Source organism: Rattus norvegicus, chromosome 17 (assembly GCF_021556685.1).
Source record: "Rattus norvegicus strain SHRSP/BbbUtx chromosome 17, alternate assembly SHRSP_T2T, whole genome shotgun sequence".
NCBI classification, from domain to species: domain Eukaryota; kingdom Metazoa; phylum Chordata; class Mammalia; order Rodentia; family Muridae; genus Rattus; species Rattus norvegicus.
Window position 1 is genome coordinate 68,683,498 of NC_141550.1, and position 20,172 is coordinate 68,703,669.

The following is a 20,172-nucleotide window of genomic DNA, read 5'->3' on the forward strand; positions in this document are numbered from 1 at the left end:
TCAGCTTCATCTGTCTGGAGACCACGGGGTGGTTTCTCTGGAAGCTGGAAGTTTACCGAGGGCGGTGCAGGGGGATTACTTTGTCTCACACACTCATTAGGACAGTGCAGGGGAGTGCTCTGTCTCGTGCTTATTCAAGTGCACGCAGGCAAGATGTGTTCTGTATTTTAGAACTTGAAACAACTCAGGCATCTTTCACTCTTAATTAATTGGTGTCTTTTATTTACCATGTCTGGCTGGGTTTTAGGAAGGACTTAAAATGGACATGAATGCTAGCTCCTCCAATAGCCACTATTTAATTTTACTTCATTTTATTTTGTTTACTTACTTAACTTTATTATGGAAATACTAGACTTACCTTATGAAGCCATACCCTTGGCTGGCAGATGCAGTCCAGATTTCAGTCACCTTGCTCTCCTATTCTCATTTTTCTCTTGAGAGAGATCTTTCCCCATAACCCTGGCTGGTGCAGAACTTATATATGGCCCAGGCTTTCTTCAAACTCACAGTACCCGCTCTGGCCTCAGCCTCCTCCGAAGAACTGAGGTTACAGGCATGGGTCACCACACTTGATTCTCCCATAACATATATATTTTAAAATAATATCTTTTTCTTTACAAAATGAAAATTTATTTATTTTATGTGTTTAAATGTTTTGTCTGCATGTATGTGCCTGTGAATACTATGTGTGCACCTTGTGCTTGAGGATTTCGAAGAGGTTGTTAGATCCCCTGGAGTTGGGATTAGGGGTGGTTGACAAGTGCTCTGAACCACTGAGCCATCTTTCCAACCCCGGCTTTCTTTTCTTGATGATGGTCTGCCACAAAGGAAAGCAGCAGCGATGAGTGAAAATGGTTCTGGAGACAGCGGTTTAGACTGGAAGTCGCGTGCCAGGGTCCTCGGGGTCAGGGCTATAAGGGTGTAGTCAGGGAGGAAGTGTTGGTTCTGTGGATATCCTGACTTACAGACCTCCTGAATTTGCAAATGTGTTAGAGGTTTATTCTTTTTCACTTCCCTTTTTAAGTAAAACTTTTTTAAAAAAGAAAGAAAATTGAGACAGCATTAAATGATACACAACTTGAAAATCTGCATAACAAGGTATAGCCATGTACATGATTTAAACAAGTGATGTGAGTCTGATCTAGGGACAGAAGTGAGAGACTATGGGTCCTGGACAAGATAGCTGCTCAATCTTGGGAGAACTGTGTCAGTAGAGAATGAAATGTACTTCAAGGTCCCAGCCTGATTCTGTGATGATTCTGTTTAAGACTGCTTACGGAGATATATCATTGTTGTTACTGTTTTCCAACACTGAGTGGTACTCAAACTGTGGAAGAGTTAGTTAGAATATAAGTATAATCAGTTAGGATCTCATCATTAAAAATGATAATTGAAGGAATTTGTCTAGTCAGAGAAGTCGTCTAGTAAGGAAAAGGCCGAGCGGCTCCCAGGATGAACTACCAGAGTAAGAAGCTGTACAATCCAAATTGAGTAAAGTAGCACACATTTAGGAATGTCGTAAAATTATAACTGCAAAAATTACACATGAATGAATATTGATTGCAATGGCATGGTTTAATAGATGTTATCTAGAATGGTAGATAAAGAAATATAGAACCCATTTGGTCTTGATCTTAGGATACAACAGGGCTGCCGCACCTGTGAACGCATGGTAACTGTGGTGTCTTGCACAAGACTTGCACAAGATCAAGCCATACAGCATTCCGGCATGTAGCAGGGGAGGTGCTCATGAGTTTCCATTCCACCCGAGGAGCTATTGACAGTTTATGACTTCTGAGAGGGAGGGTGTAGCTCTAGATAGGTTGACTACTCCCCCACCCATGCATACATGTGTAGCACATATTGAACTTAGTGGAAAAGACATGAAGATGAAATTGTAAGTGGGGTAAGACCTGGAAGGAGTTATGGATGAATATGATCAAAACGCGTTTTGTGCATGTAGAAATTTTAAAGGATAATAATAAATAATAAAACAATTTCTATTGGGTGGAAAGGGAACAATGAAATTGTGAACATTAGTTTTGATTCCTAAGTTATTTTCTATTTGAATTTTTACCATATGATTGGGTAAATCAGATAAAGATTTTTAAAAGTCTGTTCACAAGTATATGTTTTCCCAATAGTATTTCTCATAATGGCTAAAAAATAATTCGTTCTACTAATAGCAAAAGCTGAATGAAGGTTATTTCAGAATCAGTTTCCTTTTTTTTGCATTGTAATTGGTATAGCACACACACCACCATCTCTTAGAATTCCTTAGGCATTTGCTTGAGTAACTGAACTGAAATTAAGATTACATGGCACATCCAATTTAAGTAAATGAATATTTACAAATATTTCTATTCTAGTGCGTATTTCTTTATAATCTTTTCTAAATCAAAGTTTATTAACTATTCCCTTTATAAAGTAAGCAAATTCCAGCCACTGATACTCAAGGGTTCACAGATGACTTGTTATAAAGCCTTACCTTGTAAAGACTCTCTCGTACATAATGAATTTAGTTCACATAAATAAATAAATCACCTGTGTAGAAAGTAGTATGCTTGCTGGAAACTGAAGCATTATCTTTTCATAAGCCCTTGTAAAACATGACTGCTTTTTACATGAAGTCTCAGAATAGCTTCTAAAAATTGCCATTTTTTTTGGAGTTTCCTACAAATGGGGAAAGACATGCAGAGCTGCGAACTACTGAAAATCAACTCATGGACCCACACGAACGTAGACTTTTAGACTTGGAAACATGATGCCAAAGAGAAAAGAGAAATGCCCGCTGTCAGTCTGTCTCTGTCTGTCTGTTTTACTTTTCCTGCTGAATTGTCCTGGACCCTGTGGCAGCACAATTATTTCACATTAAAAAATTGCCTATGTTTTGTATGTGTGCTCTGAGACTGTCTGATATTCTTAGGATTATTTTGTATTAGCTTCATGGTGCACTTTAAAATGACACATTTCCCAGCTGAATATCAGATTCACAAGAGTAGGCACTTGGTCAATTTTAGTTTTTGCTGTTTCTCGATAACCTAATATGGTTAGCACTCAGTTAATAACTTGTGCATTAAAAACAGCATGACTGGATAGCTAAAACTATCCTCAACAATGAAAGGACTTCCGGGGGAATCACTATCTCTGAACTCAAGCAGTATTACAGAGCAATAGTGATAAAAACTGTATGGTATTGGTACATAGACCAGTGGAATAGCATTGAAGACCCAGAAATGAACCCACACACCTATGGTCACTTGATTTTTGACTTGATTTTTTTCCATTGACCATCCAATGGAAAAAAGATAGCATTTTCAACAAATGGTGCTGGTTCAACTGGAGGTCAGTATGTAGAAGATTGCAGATTGATCCATTCTTATCACCCTGTACAAAGCTTAAGTCCAAGTGGGATTAAGGACCTCCACATCAAACCAGATATACTCAAACTAATAGAAGAAAAAGTGGGGAAGCATCTCAAACACATGGGCACTGGAGAAAATTTCCTGAACAAAACACCAATGGCTTATGCTCTAAGATCAAGAATCGACAAATGGGATCTCATAAAACTGCAAAGCTTCTGTAAGGCAAAGGACACTGTTGTTAGGACAAAACGGCTATCAACAGATTGGGAAAAGATCTTTACCAATCCTACAACAGATAGAGGCCTTATATCCAAAGAACTCAAGAAGTTAGACCGCAGGGAGACAAATAACCCTGTTAAAAATGGGGTTCATAGCTAAACAAAGAATTCACAGCTGGGGAATGCTGAATGGCTGAGAAGCACCTAAAGAAATGTTCAACATCTTTAGTCATAAGGGAAATGCAAATCAAAACAACCCTGAGATTCCACCTCACACCAGTGAGAATGGCTAAGATCAAAAACTCAGGTGACAGCAGATGCTGACAAGGATGTGGAGAAAGAGGAACACTCCTCCATTGTTGGTGGGATTGCAGACTGGTACAACCATTCTGGAAATCAGTCTGGAGGTTCCTCAGAAAATTGGACATTGCACTACCTGAGGACCCAGCTATACCTCTCTTGGGCATATACCCAGAAGATGCTCAAACATAAAACAGCCTTATTTATAATAGCCAGAAGCTGCAAAGAACCCAGATGCCCTTCAACAGAGGAATGGATACAGAAAATGTGGTACATCTATACATTGGATTACTACTCAAAAACAATGACTTTATGAAATCCATAGGCAAATGGATAGAACTGGAAAATATCATCCCAAATGAGGTAACCCTATCACAGACAAACACACATGGTATGCACTCATTGATAAGTAGATATTAGCCCAAATGCTCTAATTACCCAAGATGCACAGAACACATAAAACTCAAGAAGGATGACGAAAATGTGGATGCTTCACTCCTTCTTTAAAAGGGGAACAAGAATACCCTTAGGAGGGGATAGGGAGGCAAAGTTTAGAACAGAGACTAAAGGAACACCCATTCAGAGCCTGCCCCACATGTGGCCCATATATATACAGCCACCAAACTAGATAAGATGGATGAAGCAAAGAGGTGCAGGCTGACAGGAACTGGATGTAGATCTCTCCATCCAGAATATGGCAGATACATGGGTGAATGCCAGCAACAAACCACTGAACTGAGAACGGGACCCACATTGAAGGAATCAGAGAAAGGATTGAAAGAGCTTGAAGGGGTTCGAGACCCCATATGAACAGCAATGCCAACCAACCAGAGCTTCCAGGGACTAAGCCACTACCCAAAGACTATACATGGACTGACCCTGGGCTCCAACTGCATAGGTAGCAATGAATAGCCTAGTAAGAGCACCAGTGGAAGGGGAAGCCCTTGGTCCTGCCAAGGCTGGACACCCAGTGAACAGGATTGTTGTGAGGAGGGAGGTAATGGGGGAAGGATGGGGAGGGGAACACCCATAGAGAAGGGGAGGAGGAGGGGCTAGGGGGATGTTGGCCTGGAAACTGGGAAAGGGAATAACATTTGAAATGTAAAAAGAAATACCCAATTGAATAAAGATGGAGGAAAAAATAGCGTGACTACTTCTGAACATTATATGTTGTTACTATAGATTAGGACTCTGTTCTAGTTTCATTTCTGTTGCTGTGACAAAGTATCATAGCCATCAGCGGTTTAGGGGAGAATGGGTTTGTTCAGCTTGCAATTCTATGTTACCATCTACCGCTGAGGGGAAGTCAAGGCAGGAACTCAAACAGCTAGTCACATCTCATTCCCAGAGGAGAGCAGAGAGACATAAAAGTGGGAAGGACTATTTCTTTACCTTCTTGCTGTTGTCACCTAAATGTCTTGTGTCATAAAAAAAAAATCAAGACAGTCACCCACAGACATTCTCACAGGATGACCTGATCTAGATAATTCTCCATTAAGTCTCTTGGCCATCACAATTCACACTTCATGGGTTTTTTGTGTGTATGTCTGTGTGTATGCACGTGCACACACAAGTGTGACTTTGTTTTGAGAGAGAGAGTGAGAGAGCACGAAGAAACATAAATTTGGGTGGGTAGTGAGGATCTGAGAGGAGTTTGGAGATAGAAAAGAATATGATTAAAATACATTGCATGAACCTCTCAACAAATCAGTAAAATCATAAGAAAAGACTCCTTTCAGCTAAGCCTAGGTTGTGTCAAGTTGATAACAGAACCTAGTCAGCAAGCCCCTATTCCATTGGAGTGCATTGCACTACATACATTTACGCTCCTATGTACCCTATCAGGTAGGCATCACTTACATTACTCATTCTTATGAGTGAGACCACTAAGTCCTAGAGAGGCCAAGTAACCCACCTTGAGTCACAGAGAGAGCTGTAGATGGAGTTGGGTTCATCTTGGTTCCCTCAATAAGCCGTTAGATTTTGAGAGGGAGGGTGAGTCTTTGCATGCACATTGGCGGTGAGAGCAAAGAGGATGAGTGGATATGTAGGTCCGAGACTGTCCCTGATGGTGATGGTCTTGGTAAAGGTTGATTCAGCCCTGGATGTAGGACATTTCTTGTCTTTTTTTTTTTTTTAGGGACAGATGCCATCCAGTGTGTAAGGAGGGGAGGCAGCCCTCACATTGGCTTGGGTTGACACACAACACCACATATAATGGTATCATTGAAAATAAAAAGGAATTGCTTTGCTTTAGAGCAGGATACTGTGTTTGTAAAGTGATTTTTCACCGTTCAAAGCACTGGATGTACTTTATCTTATGAATTACGCTGTGAGGAGGCATTGTGGTTTGCACTTTGCTAAGACTCGGGAGTTGGAAGCGCTGAATGACGTACTCTGCTCCAGGTCTACAATGGGGCCTGAGCCTTTGTTTTTCCGTGTCATTGTTCTGGAATATTATAGTGATTCCTGGGTGTCTAGAGTGATTTCCTTAGTTAACTTACTAAGGAAATCATTTAAAAACTATTTTTAAGTGTAAATAATTTGGGGCACCAGATAGATGGTGTTTTTCAGTCCTGGAAGTTGCCTACCTAGCAAAGTTACACGAGGGTATGAACTTTTCATCACTCCCAAATACTTTCTATATAATTGTTCTCTACTTTGGAGATAAAAATGGTTGAATTCGCCCAGCCAGATGATTACTTATACTCACTTAGTAATTAGAAACTTTCAGGAATAGGATTGTTCAAACCAAGGCACTATTTTCTCCTCACCTGGCATACAATAGCAGTGACCTCCTGTCAGGATCGACTGTTTTCTGCCTTGTCTTGTCATTATTGTTTTCTAGAATGGAATTCCATCTCTAAGAGGAGATTGGAATGATGAGTCTGGATGAGAAGGAAGACTTTCACTCCATAGTTTATACTCCAGCAAAAGGAACTGAAGACACTGAGTGGGCAGATACATTGAAATGTACTCTGGTATCCCATTGTATCCCTTTGATACATTGTATCCCTTTGAAATGTATGAAATCCAGTATCTCATTATCTCTCTGTGTCTTCTTGTGTTCTCCACATGTCCCTTGTGCTTCTCTGTGTCTGCTGTACATTGTATCCTGACCAGATTCCCATATATACTTGTTTCTTATGTCTGTTTCTTAGGTTTTTGTCCTCATGTGTCACCTCCCTATTTCTTTGTGTCCTCTCATGCCCTTTTGGTGTCCCCTCCAGTCTTTTCTCACAGCCTTCTACTGGTGGGAATGAATGTGAGGAGTGAGCTTAACACTGAAAAGGGCCCGCAGATATCCTTAGTCATGAGGAAATACGTTGACAGCCAATATCACTTGGATAGTCCACCTCCACACCTGACTTCTTTTGGACAAGCTGGTTGCATCTTTCTGCTCTGCATGCAAGGACTCATGTGGCATACTCACTATGAATAAGTGATATCATCTGTCACCAGTCTTAAGCTCATTAGAGGTGACAGAGAAGCAGGCACCTCCTAATTTATCAGCTTCAAGTGACTTACGTGGTAGCCTGGCCTCTGATTTCCAGTTTTTACAAATACCAACATTGTTCTTGAAAGTGGGGTATGTACAAGCACCTTTTGGGGTTCATGTCAATTGAGAGAAATATTGAAAGTTTCCATGATTTTGCCAGTGGGATTGTTCTGCCAGAACAGTGGTCACTGATGTCTTTGTTGTCTACGTTGACTTCATTCGTCCATCTCCACATGATAGGAAGTATTCATTGACTCCTAGGACCTGATTAATAGTAACATTTTTCTCTGTGGGGATAAAACTCCCCACAGGAAAAGAGAGAGGTTACCTTTGGTCATGACGATTCCTGCCAGTGTTTTGTGGCGGGCATACACAGATGTCAGGCCGACTGTCAGTTCACGGAACTTCTGTGTGACCAGCTGAGACACAGAGTCTGCAAAATCCTGTAAGACACAAGCATCAGTGCTCTTTGATGTGCTGGACAGGAGGAACACCTGACAGCTGACTATTGTAGCTCTCTCTCAAGACTCTGCTTCACACAGTCCTCTAGAGGAGCCAGTACTTGCCTGCTACCTGCTTCTCTCTGATCCATGACATTAAGAAGGAGTTGGTTGTGAGGAATTAATCCTAGCATTGCCTTTGCTGGAAGTCCAGCTTGTGTGTGACAGGGTCCTTGCTCTGTATCAGGGCAGGTCCTACCTCATGTCTGAGAAAGACCCTGCCCTATGTCTGAGCAAGTCCCTGCCTCGTGTTTGAATAGGTGTCTGATCTGTGTCTAAGCAGACCCCTGGCTCATGGCTGAGCAGTTTCCTAACCTGTGTCTGAGCAAGTGCCTACCTTGTGCCCTTTACTGATCAGGGAAACTTTACATGAAAACATGCAGTTCCTTCTTATCCTCGTCCTGCAGAGGCGGTGTTCAGGTAAAACTTGGTAGGGGAAGGGCAGGGATATACATTCGTTATCATTGATTGCTACACTGCTTTTTTTTTTTTTTTAAGACAGTGGCTCTCAACCTTCCTAATGATGACCCTTTAATACAGTTCCTTATGTGGTGGTGATCCCAGCCATTAAAATTATTTGCATTGCTACTTTATAACTGTAACCTTGCTACTGTTATGAATCATAGTATAAATATCTGATATACAGGTTATATGATACATAACCCCTGTTGTTTTAGAATCAGAGACCAGTGTTTAAGTAGCCAAAACACCTCAGGGGACTCTTCTGGAGAACTGATCACTAGAACTTCTGCCACAGCCTCTTCTCTTGCCTTCAGACAGGTGAAGATATGAACACAGGTATGCACACATGCACACAAACAACATGTAGTACACATAGCACACACATGTACACACGTGTACGCATAAATATATATGCACTCACGAGATACAATGAATACTGTACACATGCATGCATGCATACATCTATGCACACATATACCTGTATATCTGTTCACATAAGCACGTACATATATACATGTATGTACACATGAATGCACACACACCAAGTTAACTTGGCCTTCTGTGAACTTATTTGAAGGCCAATTCACATTTCTGTTAAAACAGTACATGTATAGTAAGTAACAAAGCCTAGAGAGTATGGCTCAGGGGCCACTTCTCCTCCAGGTTCTGCGCTATAACCTTGTGTTTTCCTAATTGAGGAAACTCCATGTCTTTTTACTAGGGAGGCTTGCATGGTGTGACTGTCACAGGCCTTGCAAGCAAAGAAACCTGCTAGGAATCCCAATTCTACAGCCCATGAGCAGGGGTAAGTCATTTAAAACCTCTGAGCCCCGTTTAACCAAATTGCAAGGTCATCCCCTTTAATTTTCATCTGACCGTGCTTTGGGAATGATTAAATGAATTATCACTTCTTAGATTCTTAGCACAGTGCCTCACATTTAGTAAGGACTCAGTAATGATGCAGTAACTGTTATTCTTATCATTATTGTCCCTGGTCTTTGCAGGTATTGACAAAGTCTTTTTGTAACCGAATCAAAATATCACATATCGAACCAGCTTTCCTTTTCAGTGAATTGGATGCTAACGCTTCTATCATGTATATTTTGATAGTCTGCAGGCAACTGATGCTGTAGACATCTGTTATATAAAAGACATAACTTATGTGTTATCTGAGAGATAAATTGTCAGGCTAAAGATTTCATTTGTATACAGTAAAGTGTGTTCATGTGCAACCAGGGCTGCCTCAGGAAACAATCCTGCCCACAAGAATAACCCGGCATTTCCCCTCCCAATTCTTCAATGATAAAGTGTGCACAGTAAGGAGGGCTCAATGTTGTCTCTAAGTCTTGCCGGCCTTTTCCCTTGCTACTGTCACTGGCCCGTTGGGTTCTTGTGTTTTGAATTGCTTTATTTCTCCCCATAGAAACCCAGTAGAGGAAGACTCCACAAATCGAGTTTCCCCCAAGTGGCTGTGTTGCTGGGTGGGGCTTCCCCCAAGTGGCTGTGTTGTTGGGTGGGAGGGAAGAGGTTACCCCTAAGTTTTCCGGGGACTTTGGTTAGCTCAGCTTCTACTCAACTCTTCTTCCCACTCAAACTGCTTGGTGAGAGACGATGTCCTCCAGGGGGTCGTCAAAGAGACAGAATTTTAGCAATAAATCCTGGGTCCACTTGAGGTTGCCTTTTATATTTAGAGACTGAGGTCTAAAGAAGGCGGTCTACATTTCTAGACAGTTTGGTGCTGAGGAGTAACTATAACTAGGGGACTCAGAACAGTAAGATCTTACCGTGTTGTATTACAGCTCTGACCGGAGGTTGAAGCCTGAGGTCAGAGTGTCACAGGGCTATGCTGCCTCTGAGGGTTCCAGAAGAAGAGCCTTCTTATCCCCTCTCCATCACCTATCCTCTCTTTGCTTCTTGACTGTGGACTCAGTACTGTAACTGACTCACAGTCCATGCTTTACCTGCTGGGGTGGAACTATAAGGCAAGACAAACCCTTTCTCCCTTAAGTTGCTTCCGAGACTCCGGCATGAAACTCTGTCTCAGCCTCTGAGTTATTACTGCCTGTGTCTTGAGGACACTGCCCCTGCTGCCGTGCTCTGCCACAATTCTTCATTTCAGGCTGTAAGCCAGCACAGCTATGGTTTCCTCTACAGGCACGACCTATTGCTTCTCTTACTGCTTTCTGACTCTTGATAAGTCATGTAAGGGAGGAGAGCTTTACTTCCGTTTATTTCCAAAAACTACTTTCCATTATGGTGGGAGAAGGTATGGCAGAACAAGTGTTATCTCCACAATCTGAGAGAAGGGAACATATAGGAAATGGGGTCAGGCTGTAAAAATCCTCAAAGCCTACCTTAGGTGTTCTGCTTCCTCTAGGAAGGCTTCCTCTCTTGAGGACCAAGTGTTTGTACATAGAGGGTACATTCCATACTGAACCCACACTACGTGGTTTTCCTTAATTTCTATTTGTTTTGGAGCAGTTCAAGTATTCTTTGAGGAAAGTGAAGGGACTGTTCAAATCACAGCATCATGGTTGTGTGTGTGTGTGTTCTCAGTTGTGGATTAGGTAGCAGCCTTCACAGCAGGTCCTGATCCTCACTGACTATCATCCTGAGGGTGGCATCATCCCCATCTAAAGAGAAGGTCTGATGTCAAATCATGCTACCTGGGCAATCCTGAGAACTTGGGAACCAAGCTCTGAGCTGGAGATAGCAAAGGGCCCAAGTCAGGTACAGCTCCTCTCTCTAGGGGTACAGAGGGTGTCAAGTGCTCACAGTGAGACCCCAGAGAAATCGGTCGAAACAGATTTGCAGTGAATAGGTCAGATCATGGGACCATCTGCTTTATCTTTCTAGAGCTTCTGGGCATCTTCCAAGGGGGCTGCACTCCGAGAACACCGATTGGATGGGTCAGGCCTGGCCCTGGAAATCAGACACATGTAGAGTCCTAATTCCTAGCCTGAGACATTTCTTAACTCTCTTGTGCATGCCTGATGCGGGCCATGCTGAAGCCCTCAGAACAAGACACTCTCCAAACATGGAGTAATTATATAGATAACAGAAAGACCAGTTTCATTTTAGAAATCTAAATATCACTCTGTTTTTTTTTTTAGGGATGGAAAGAAACACAAACAGACAAGGAGGACTTGAGTCCTATGTATATGTTATTTCATTTAATACACCCAAAGAGGGTACTACCTTTATGCCCTCCGAAGTTACATGGCCGGGACGTGACAGACACAGAACTTAAACCCCATTCCACTGTGGGACCTAAGGCTGAACCTGTGGTAACCTAATGACTGCAGCAAGAAGCAGGGTTCACTCCTCAAGACTTCCCACAGACTCAGTTCCCTCTCCATGCGCCCTGTTTGGAACTGGATGTAACTGAATGTATCCCGTCACCCCGAGGAGGGTCAGGGTGAGCGCAGAAGGCCCAGGATCTCTTGACGCCCTCTGGGCTGGTATCCCAGGATGCTTTGCACCTCTTACGAGTTAATTAGCCCTGAGCTGCAGTGATCCCTTAATGGAGTCATTTGAAGAAATGCTGAGGCAGAACAAATCACATTTGGTCTGGAGCTCAGCATTTCCACACATGATGAGCTCCCCGACTCACTTGGTTTGGCAAAGCACATGGTCTGATGGGACTTCAGGTGCTGTTCACGGAGTGACAGGGACCTCTAGCTAGCACAGATGGCTTAGAACTGAGAAAAGCAGCATAGAGAGATTGCTCGTGGGGGTGGGGTTTCCCTTATCTGGTCACCTCCAGGGAACCTGAGTTACAGCTCCCAGTTATTGGGCTACAGACCCTGGGCTACATTCCACACTCAGTTTTGGTGAAGCCAAGTCAAGGTTTTCAGGAACTGGTCCCTGTCAGGACAAGTAGCTCAGGGGGATTCATCTTCTCCCCATACATAAATACCCCAGCTGCCATACTTGTTTATTAATCTGTTATATACCGTAGCGTCTCTGGTCTCTTATATTGTAGAGCTGGATGAGAAGGCTCAGTAGGTAAAGGTCTTACCTCTAAGCTTCTGTTCTTAGGACCCACGTGAAAGAAGGAGAGAACCAATGGCCTTAGTTGTCCTCTATATCCCATGGACACGCACCCTTTCCCACATAAACACATTTATAGGATAAAATGTAATAAAGTTTTAAAATCCCATTGTTCATTGTTTGGGTTTTTAGATGTCACTCTTACATCTTCGGTCCACCAGTGATTAGAAGGACAACCATACCCATGTGAGTATTATCGCAAAATTTTATCTTGTATGATTTTTGTTTTAGGAGTTCCACTTTTTAAGTGACACAATCCCCCTACTGCTACCTTCATGGCTGAGGATCATGGCTTGCTTTTGTCGTGTACCTTCTTTGCTCTCTTTGGCACTGTGTGTGGTCATGGATGTCTCGGACAATGGTGGACATCTTGAATGGATGAGCTAAAATATGAATTCATAAAATCTTCAGGGGTGAACTAAAAAGACTTGTGAATAGATGTCTGAAGGATAAAATTCTCAGGAAAACCTTTCTGTTTTTTTCTTTGTTAGTGACCCTCAACATTCCTTCTGGCCGGAACATGCAGTCTTTGTAAGCCCTGCTGTAGTAGATTCCGATAGACTTCCCAGCTTAAACGCCAGCTTTGCTTTTTCTCACAGTTCTTCTGAAGGCTAGAAGTCCTGGATCGGTGTGTGAGCCATCAGATCGGTTTCATGCTAAGCTTGTGTGTCCTGCTGCCCTACTGTGTGCTTACATAGCCTCTTCTCATTGTGTGAATGAAGAGAGAAAGCAATAACAAGCACTTTGCTATCTCTTCTTTTAAGGGTACTAACCCATGAATCAGGGCCCTAAAAAATGTCTGACTTTAGCTGCTTCCTCAGAGGCCCCAGGTCCCAGTAACTTTGGTACTTGGGAGTTCAATACATGCATTATCATCACACAAACACTCAGTTAATAGCATTCTTTCCCCCCTCCTGGTCACTTTCCCCTTGCACAGCAGCAAGACCCCAACAGCCTCATAGTCTTAACTTAGTCCAGCATCAGTGCTCAAGTCTCAAGCCTACAGTCTTTTAAATAACATCTAAATCATATGTGGGTAGGATGCCAGGTATAGTTAATCATAAGACAACATTTTCCCTAGCCATGAACTGGAAACCAAACAAGTGATCTGCTCCCGCAATTCACAGGTGAAATAGACAGAGAATAGATATCCTCATGTCCAAAGGATAAAAGAGGTATTTGGTCCCAAGCAAGTCCAGATTGTAGCAGGGCAAAATTCATTCTATCTGAAACCATTGCTTGTTGCTTCAGGCTCATTCACGAGAATGACATTGTTACTTTCCAGCAACAGGGAGAGAAGAGGAGGGGGAGTGAGAGAGAGCGAGGGAGCAAGAGAGCGAGAGAGCGAGAGAGCGAGGGAGCGAGAGAGCGAGAGAGCGAGAGAGCGAGAGAGCGAGAGAGCGAGAGAGCGAGAGCGAGAGCGAGAGCGAGAGCGAGAGCGAGAGCGAGAGAGAGAGAGAGAGAGAGAGAGAGAGAGAGAGACTCCTGTACTCTAGGTTTACTTCAAACTCACTTTGTAGTTGACCATGACCTTAGACTTCTGATCAGCCTCTACTTCCCAAGTACTGGATTACAGTTATGTGCTCAGGCACAGTTTAAAAAGTAGTGCTGAGGAATGAAGCTAGGGGTTCATGTGCATGTTAGGTAAGTATTACACCAACCCAAACACAGACACTGTCATACTGTGTCTCTTCTTATATGTCCCAGATGCATTTGGATCAGGGACCCCACATCTGTGACTTCATTTTACCCTAATACTCACTCCAAATACAGCTACATTGGGCACTGGGGTTCTAATGTAGATTTAGAGAGGACAGAGGCATTCATCCAAAACATACATCAAAACACAAAGTCACCTGAACGACATCATTTATTCGGTCTGACAGTTTCAGTTTGTACTATACCAATCACTCTTGCACTTTATGAATTAGAACCCAAAACATGTGGATCAACAGGGTTGGCAGAGATGCTGTTTGCCAGAGCAATGTGTTCTCCCTCTTTAATATATCACCATTCCTTGCTCCCTAGTATTTACAGCCATGAAGGCCAGGACTGTCTTTGAGTGTTATAGAAAATGATATTTATCACTTTTAGGTAAGTAAGAGGAAATGACTTATCTCCTCTAGAAAGGTAAGACCCTCAAAGGCCTAAGAGATGCTCTTTGTCTGTTTCTACTGCTTTTTATCTTTGTCTTTCTCCCTCCTGCACCCCACCCTTCCTATAGCGGAGATAATGTTCCCATGATACTGCTACTCCTAGAGGCAGGAGACAATGTTACTCACATGTTGTGGACTATGCAGTTTGATTCATAGTAAGCCAGTGAAGTGAGGGTTGTAGTTTATCACAAGGGCACTATAGAGAAGAGGAATGCATTATAAAAGGAAAATTGAATAATCCTCAATGCTGAGATCTATGCAGTGCTGGGACTGACCTGACTGGGGCAAATGAAGAAATGATAGATACATGTAGAGAAAATTCAGGATCAGGTGGGCTATGCATAGGGATGGAGACACACAGCTGCCTGTATCTCAGTGTGTTTATCATGCATAGCTGAATGAGGATGCAGGCTCACTGACTTCTACATGAGGTCTTTGCAGGGAGGCAGTCTTAGGCTGCAGTCATCCAGAAGTTGAAGCTGTGGTTGAATTTTTCTGTACGCAATGTCAACATCCATCAGTACCCAGACCAAGGGAAAACTGCTACATCCCTGAGCTTAATCAGGAATGATCTTGACATTCCCATGGGTCTGAAGCATGGGGATCCTTGACATAGTCATTCAGGTCAATAATAAACATTCACTCGGGACTTCAACTGTTCGTCTACACCATAGAGACTTGCAACATTGTAGGGAGAAAGTAACTGGCTGATAGGATCCAGTGGGTCTTTTCTGACCCGTATGTGGAGGCTCTGTAGCTGACATGATAATCACAGAAGGTCCAGTTGACAAATTAGCCACTCCAACCTTGTGTGGAGTCAGTTTCTCTGATGGTTTGCATACGCTTGGCCCAGGGAGTGGCACTATTAGAAAGTGTGGCCTTGTTGGAGGAAGTGTGTCATTGTGGGCTTGGAGACCCTCCTCCTAGGATGTTGGATCTGTTCCTGGCTTCCTTTTTGAGAAGATGTAGAACTCGGCTCCTCCTGCACCATGCCTGCCTGGATGCTGCCATGTTCCCGCCTTGATCATAATGGACTGAACCTCTGAACCTGTAAGGCAGCCCCAATTACATGTTGTCCTTATAAAAGTTGCCTTGGTCATGGTGTCTGTTCACAGCAATAAGACCCTGACTAAGACAGTTTCTCATGGGTAGCCTGGTGTGTGTGTGTGTGTGTGTGTGTGTGTGTGTGTGTGTGACCAAATTTCAAGGATCAGGTTCTCTGTTCTCTTTGTGGCCAGTTGTAAGCATTTTTAATATGCAAATAGCCAATATGGAAGCTTCACAGGTATGAAATTTTAGTTTCTGCCTTGTGGATTTACTTGGATGAGGAGACACAAAAGCATGGAGGTTTTGTCTTTTTTTTTCTTTTTCTTTTTTTTTTTTTTTTTGTGCCAGATGACCTTAGACCAGTAGAAAGAGATTTTGAGTGCTTGGGATTTATTTTGGAGAATTCCCCTAACTTGGTGCAGAATTGTCCTTGGTAAAACACCTATTGGATGTTGCTCTGTGACTCACGAGCTGTGGTTCAGTTGCCTTAACCCCTCAGCCTGGTCAAGGACTCCAGGCAGACAGGACAGCTGCAGCCTCCAGCCCAAGCAGACTCTCTGAGGGCATTCCTCACATTGTATCTCCTTCACTGTAACCCCTTTCTCTTTGTTATTTTGGAGAACATGCTTGAAGGATCCATAAATTTATACTAAGTATGTTTCTTAACTAATATTTTACAAAGGTGAATGGGAGAAGAAGAAGAGGAGGAGGAGGAGGAGAAAGAGGAGGAGGAGGAGGAGAAAGAGGAGGAGGAGGAGGAGAAAGAGGAGGAGGAGGAGAAAGAGGAGGAGGAGGAAGAGGAGGAGGAGAAAGAGGAGGAGGAGGAGGAGAAAGAGGAGGAGGAGGAGAAAGAGGAGGAGGAGGAAGAGGAGGAGGAGGAGAAAGAGGAGGAGGAGGAAGAGGAGGAGGAGGAGGAGAAGGAGGAGGAGGAAGAGGAGGAAGAGGAGAAGGAGGAGGAGAAGGAGGAGGAGGAGGAAGAGGAGGAGGAGGAGGAGGAGGAGGAGGAGGAGGAGGAGGAGGAGGAGGAGGAGGAGGAGAGAAGAAGAAGAAGAAGAAGAAGAAGAAGAAGAAGAAGAAGAAGAAGAAGAAGAAGAAGAAGAAGAAGAAATAATCAAGAATTTCTTAAGTTTTTCTTACTTTGGGTGGTGAACTCATTAAAATAAAGAGAGAGTTTTTCCAGTTGTGCATTAAGACTTATTTCTTTGATGTTTAACCAGAGTTAATTTCTGGGATCACTGTCCCAGTCTTGCTCATGGCTGCAACATGAGACTCTTCACTTCCTTTTGAAGATCATAACACGTATAAGCAGCCGATTTCTACTGATACCCACCCCCTGACACCCCCAACTCCCCCAAATCCCGTTCTCTGCCCCTGTGTTGTTCTGGAGTCATGTTCATTATGCTGTAATGGCCTCCTCATGGTGTAAGGATAAGTTTGGTGTTTAGTTTGGTTTTTGTTCTGAGATGGAGGCTCACTATAGGGCTAGTCTTGAACTCTTTGACTCAAATCCTCCTGTCTCAACCTCATGAGACTGTGGATGTATGCCACGGGGTCCAGTTCAGTTAGGATTTTAAATATTCTGAGGCCTGCACTACCTTTTCATTTGGCAATTATCTGACTATTCTATTTATCATCCATCTATCTATCTATCTATCTATCTATCTATCTATCTATCTATCTGTCTACTACCTATCTATTCATTATGTCTTTCTTTTATATACATACATGTATGTGCATATGTATATATGATATGCACACATATATAATGATCTATCATCTCTTTTACTTATTTACTTTTTAGACAAGGTATCTCTGTGTAGTCAGGCTACTCATAAGCTCACACACCAGTCTCCCTGTATTTCAGCCATGTATTACCATACAGGGCTTAAACATGTGCATTCTGTCATTGCCTCAAGTCACTTTTATTTATCCATTCACTTACTTTTTGTGTGTTCACATGTGTGCATGAGCGTGTGTGTGCATGTGCATACATATGGAAGCTGGAGGATATCTTCAGGTGTCATTCCTCAGGAGCTATGTACCATATTTTATTGATTAATTTTGTTATTCCAATGACTTTATAAACATTTATAATATACTCTGATTACACTATCTAGGATCCTCCCTTCTCCCTCTCATCCCTGTTAACAGTCACTCATGCCCATTAGCCCCTCACTCATGCCCATTAGCCCCTCACTCAGATTTGCTCCTTTTGATTTGTGATTCATTCAGTTTAACCAGGGCAGACTATGACAATTGGGTTGGAATTATCCACTGGAGCCTGATGAAGTCATTAGCAAGTTCATAACTGAAGGCAGCATTAGGAGACAGTTTGGTGCCTCCTGGATCCTCCTTTATTCACACCTGACTGTTGTTGGGTTCATTCCTGTGTAGGTTCAGCACAGGCCTCCCCAGATGCAATGAGTTTATGACTGCAATGGCTGGGTCGTATCCAGATCATTCACATCTCTTCTGATTTTTGGCTTTTACTTTTTTTTTTTTTTGTCTTTTCATGATGTTACCCAAGCCTTTGAGGAGATGGTATATTTACATGGCTTATTTATGCCTGAACTCTCCCTTTGTCACTGTTTTCTCTGTACCATGTACACTCATCATTGCTCACCAGGAAGAGAGACAGGGAACTTCACTGCTACCTCACTGGCTAGTCAACAAACCTTAGGGATCTATTTCTTTCTGTAGCCCTGGCACTGTGCCACCACCCCCAGACTTGTAGGTGGCCAGAGAACTGGAGTCACGCTTATGTGGTAAGCACTTCAGTGACTAAGCGACATACTTGCTTTAACTCCCAGATCACTTTAAAGATGGGTTTTGCAAAGGATGATTTGACAGAGTGTTTATCTGTTTTTGTAGTTTATATAGTTTCCTGGGTTTTGAACAAGTTGTTATTGTTGTTATTATTATTATTACTATTATTCAGACCTTCTAGAATCATTGGGAAAGTCCAGAGTAATCATGGCTTTTTAAAAGCTTTTTTAAAAATTTATTTATTTAATTGGATATTTTTATTTACATTCCAAAAGTTATCCTCTTTCCCAGTTTCCTGTCCATAAAACCCCTATCCCATCCACTTTTCCCCTTTGCCTATGAGGGTGTTCCTCCATCCATCCACCCACTTCTTCTTGCCTCCCCACTCTGACATTCCCTTACACTGGGGCATCGAACCTTGGCAGAACCAAGGGCTTCTCCTCCCATTGGTGCCCAACAAGGCCATCCTGTGCTACATATGCAACTGGAGCCATGGGTCTGCCCATGTGTACTCTTTGGATGGTGGTTTAGTCCCTGGGAGCTCTGGTTGGTTAGCATTGTTGTTCTTATAGGGTTGCAAACCTCTTCAGCTCCTTCAGTCCTTTCTCTGTCTCCTCCAAAGGGGACCCTGTTCTCAGTTCAATGATTGTCTGTGAACATTCACCTCTGTATTTGTCACGCTCTGGAAGAGCCTCTCAAGAGGCAGCTATATCAGACTCCTGTCAGCATGCACTTCTTAGCATCAGCAATATTGTCTGGATTTGGTGGCTGTATATGGGCTGGATCCCCAGGTGGGGCAGTCTCTGGTTGGCCTTTCCTTGAGTCTCTGCTCCAAACTTTGTCTCCATATTTCCTCCTATGAATATTTTCTCCCCCCTTACTAAGAAGGACTGATGCTCTTTGGCTGTCCTTCTTTTTGAGCTCCATGTGGTCTGTGGATTGTATCTCTGTTTCCTCAAGGAAGCCATTCACTTGTCTGCTGACTCCAAAGTGCATCTATTTTAAACGATGCATCTGTACGTTGTTTTTCCACAGTTGAATTTGTGTATGTAAATGACATTACTTTTGATTATGTGGGGTTTAGGAGCAAGACAAAAATTCTGGATTCTTACAGGGAAACATAGTTGCCTAATTGTCACCATTTTAATTACATGGTGCGTATGCAGTCAACTTTGTTTACTGCAAACCGAACATACCAGGCCTCATAGTGATTGCATTTTCTTTCCTGCTCAACAACTGGTTTACACTAGAAGCAGCTAAAGTGCTTAGATTTGAGCTTGTGTCTGTTTAGTAATTTTTCTGCATGTACAAGAATATATAGTATATGGGCATATGTATTTATGTGCTTGCATGCATGTGGGTGTGCATGTGGAGGTCAACCAAAGACATTAACTATCTTCCGTGATTGCTCTCCACCTGATCTAATGAGGCAGGGTCTCTCTTTAACCTAGAGATCACTGACTCCCTTAGACTATCTAGTCATCTTGCCTCAAGGATCCCGTGCCTCTGCCCGATGTGTGCTGCAATTACAGGCAGGCAACCGTGCCCGCCGGCTAGGGTTCTAAACTCTAGTTCACCCATGCATGCTTAAAGCTTTACCCAGTGAGTCGTTTTCCAGTCCTAGATTAGTTTTATAAATTTGAATTCCAAAGCATGCTTACAGTACTGCCTGGAGTTTATTCAAGCTCCTGTGATTGACGAATGTGCGTAAATGTAGCACAAAACAACTTAAAGAGGAAATGAGCTTGTGAGCGAAGTTCCCCCATTTTGTTACTTTGAAGCTTAGTGGAAGACCCCTCCTCCTAC

At 42.8% G+C, this 20,172-nt stretch overlaps 1 protein-coding gene across 1 annotated transcript in view; it reads right to left on the reverse strand.

Moving 5' to 3' along the window:
* Adarb2 (adenosine deaminase RNA specific B2) overlaps positions 1-20,172 on the reverse strand; it is a 538,180-nt gene that overhangs the window by 78,079 nt on the left and 439,929 nt on the right. Inside the window, 1 exon segment of the mRNA NM_133302.2 lies at positions 7,711-7,825. Coding sequence (NP_579836.1) covers positions 7,711-7,825 — 115 coding nt within the window.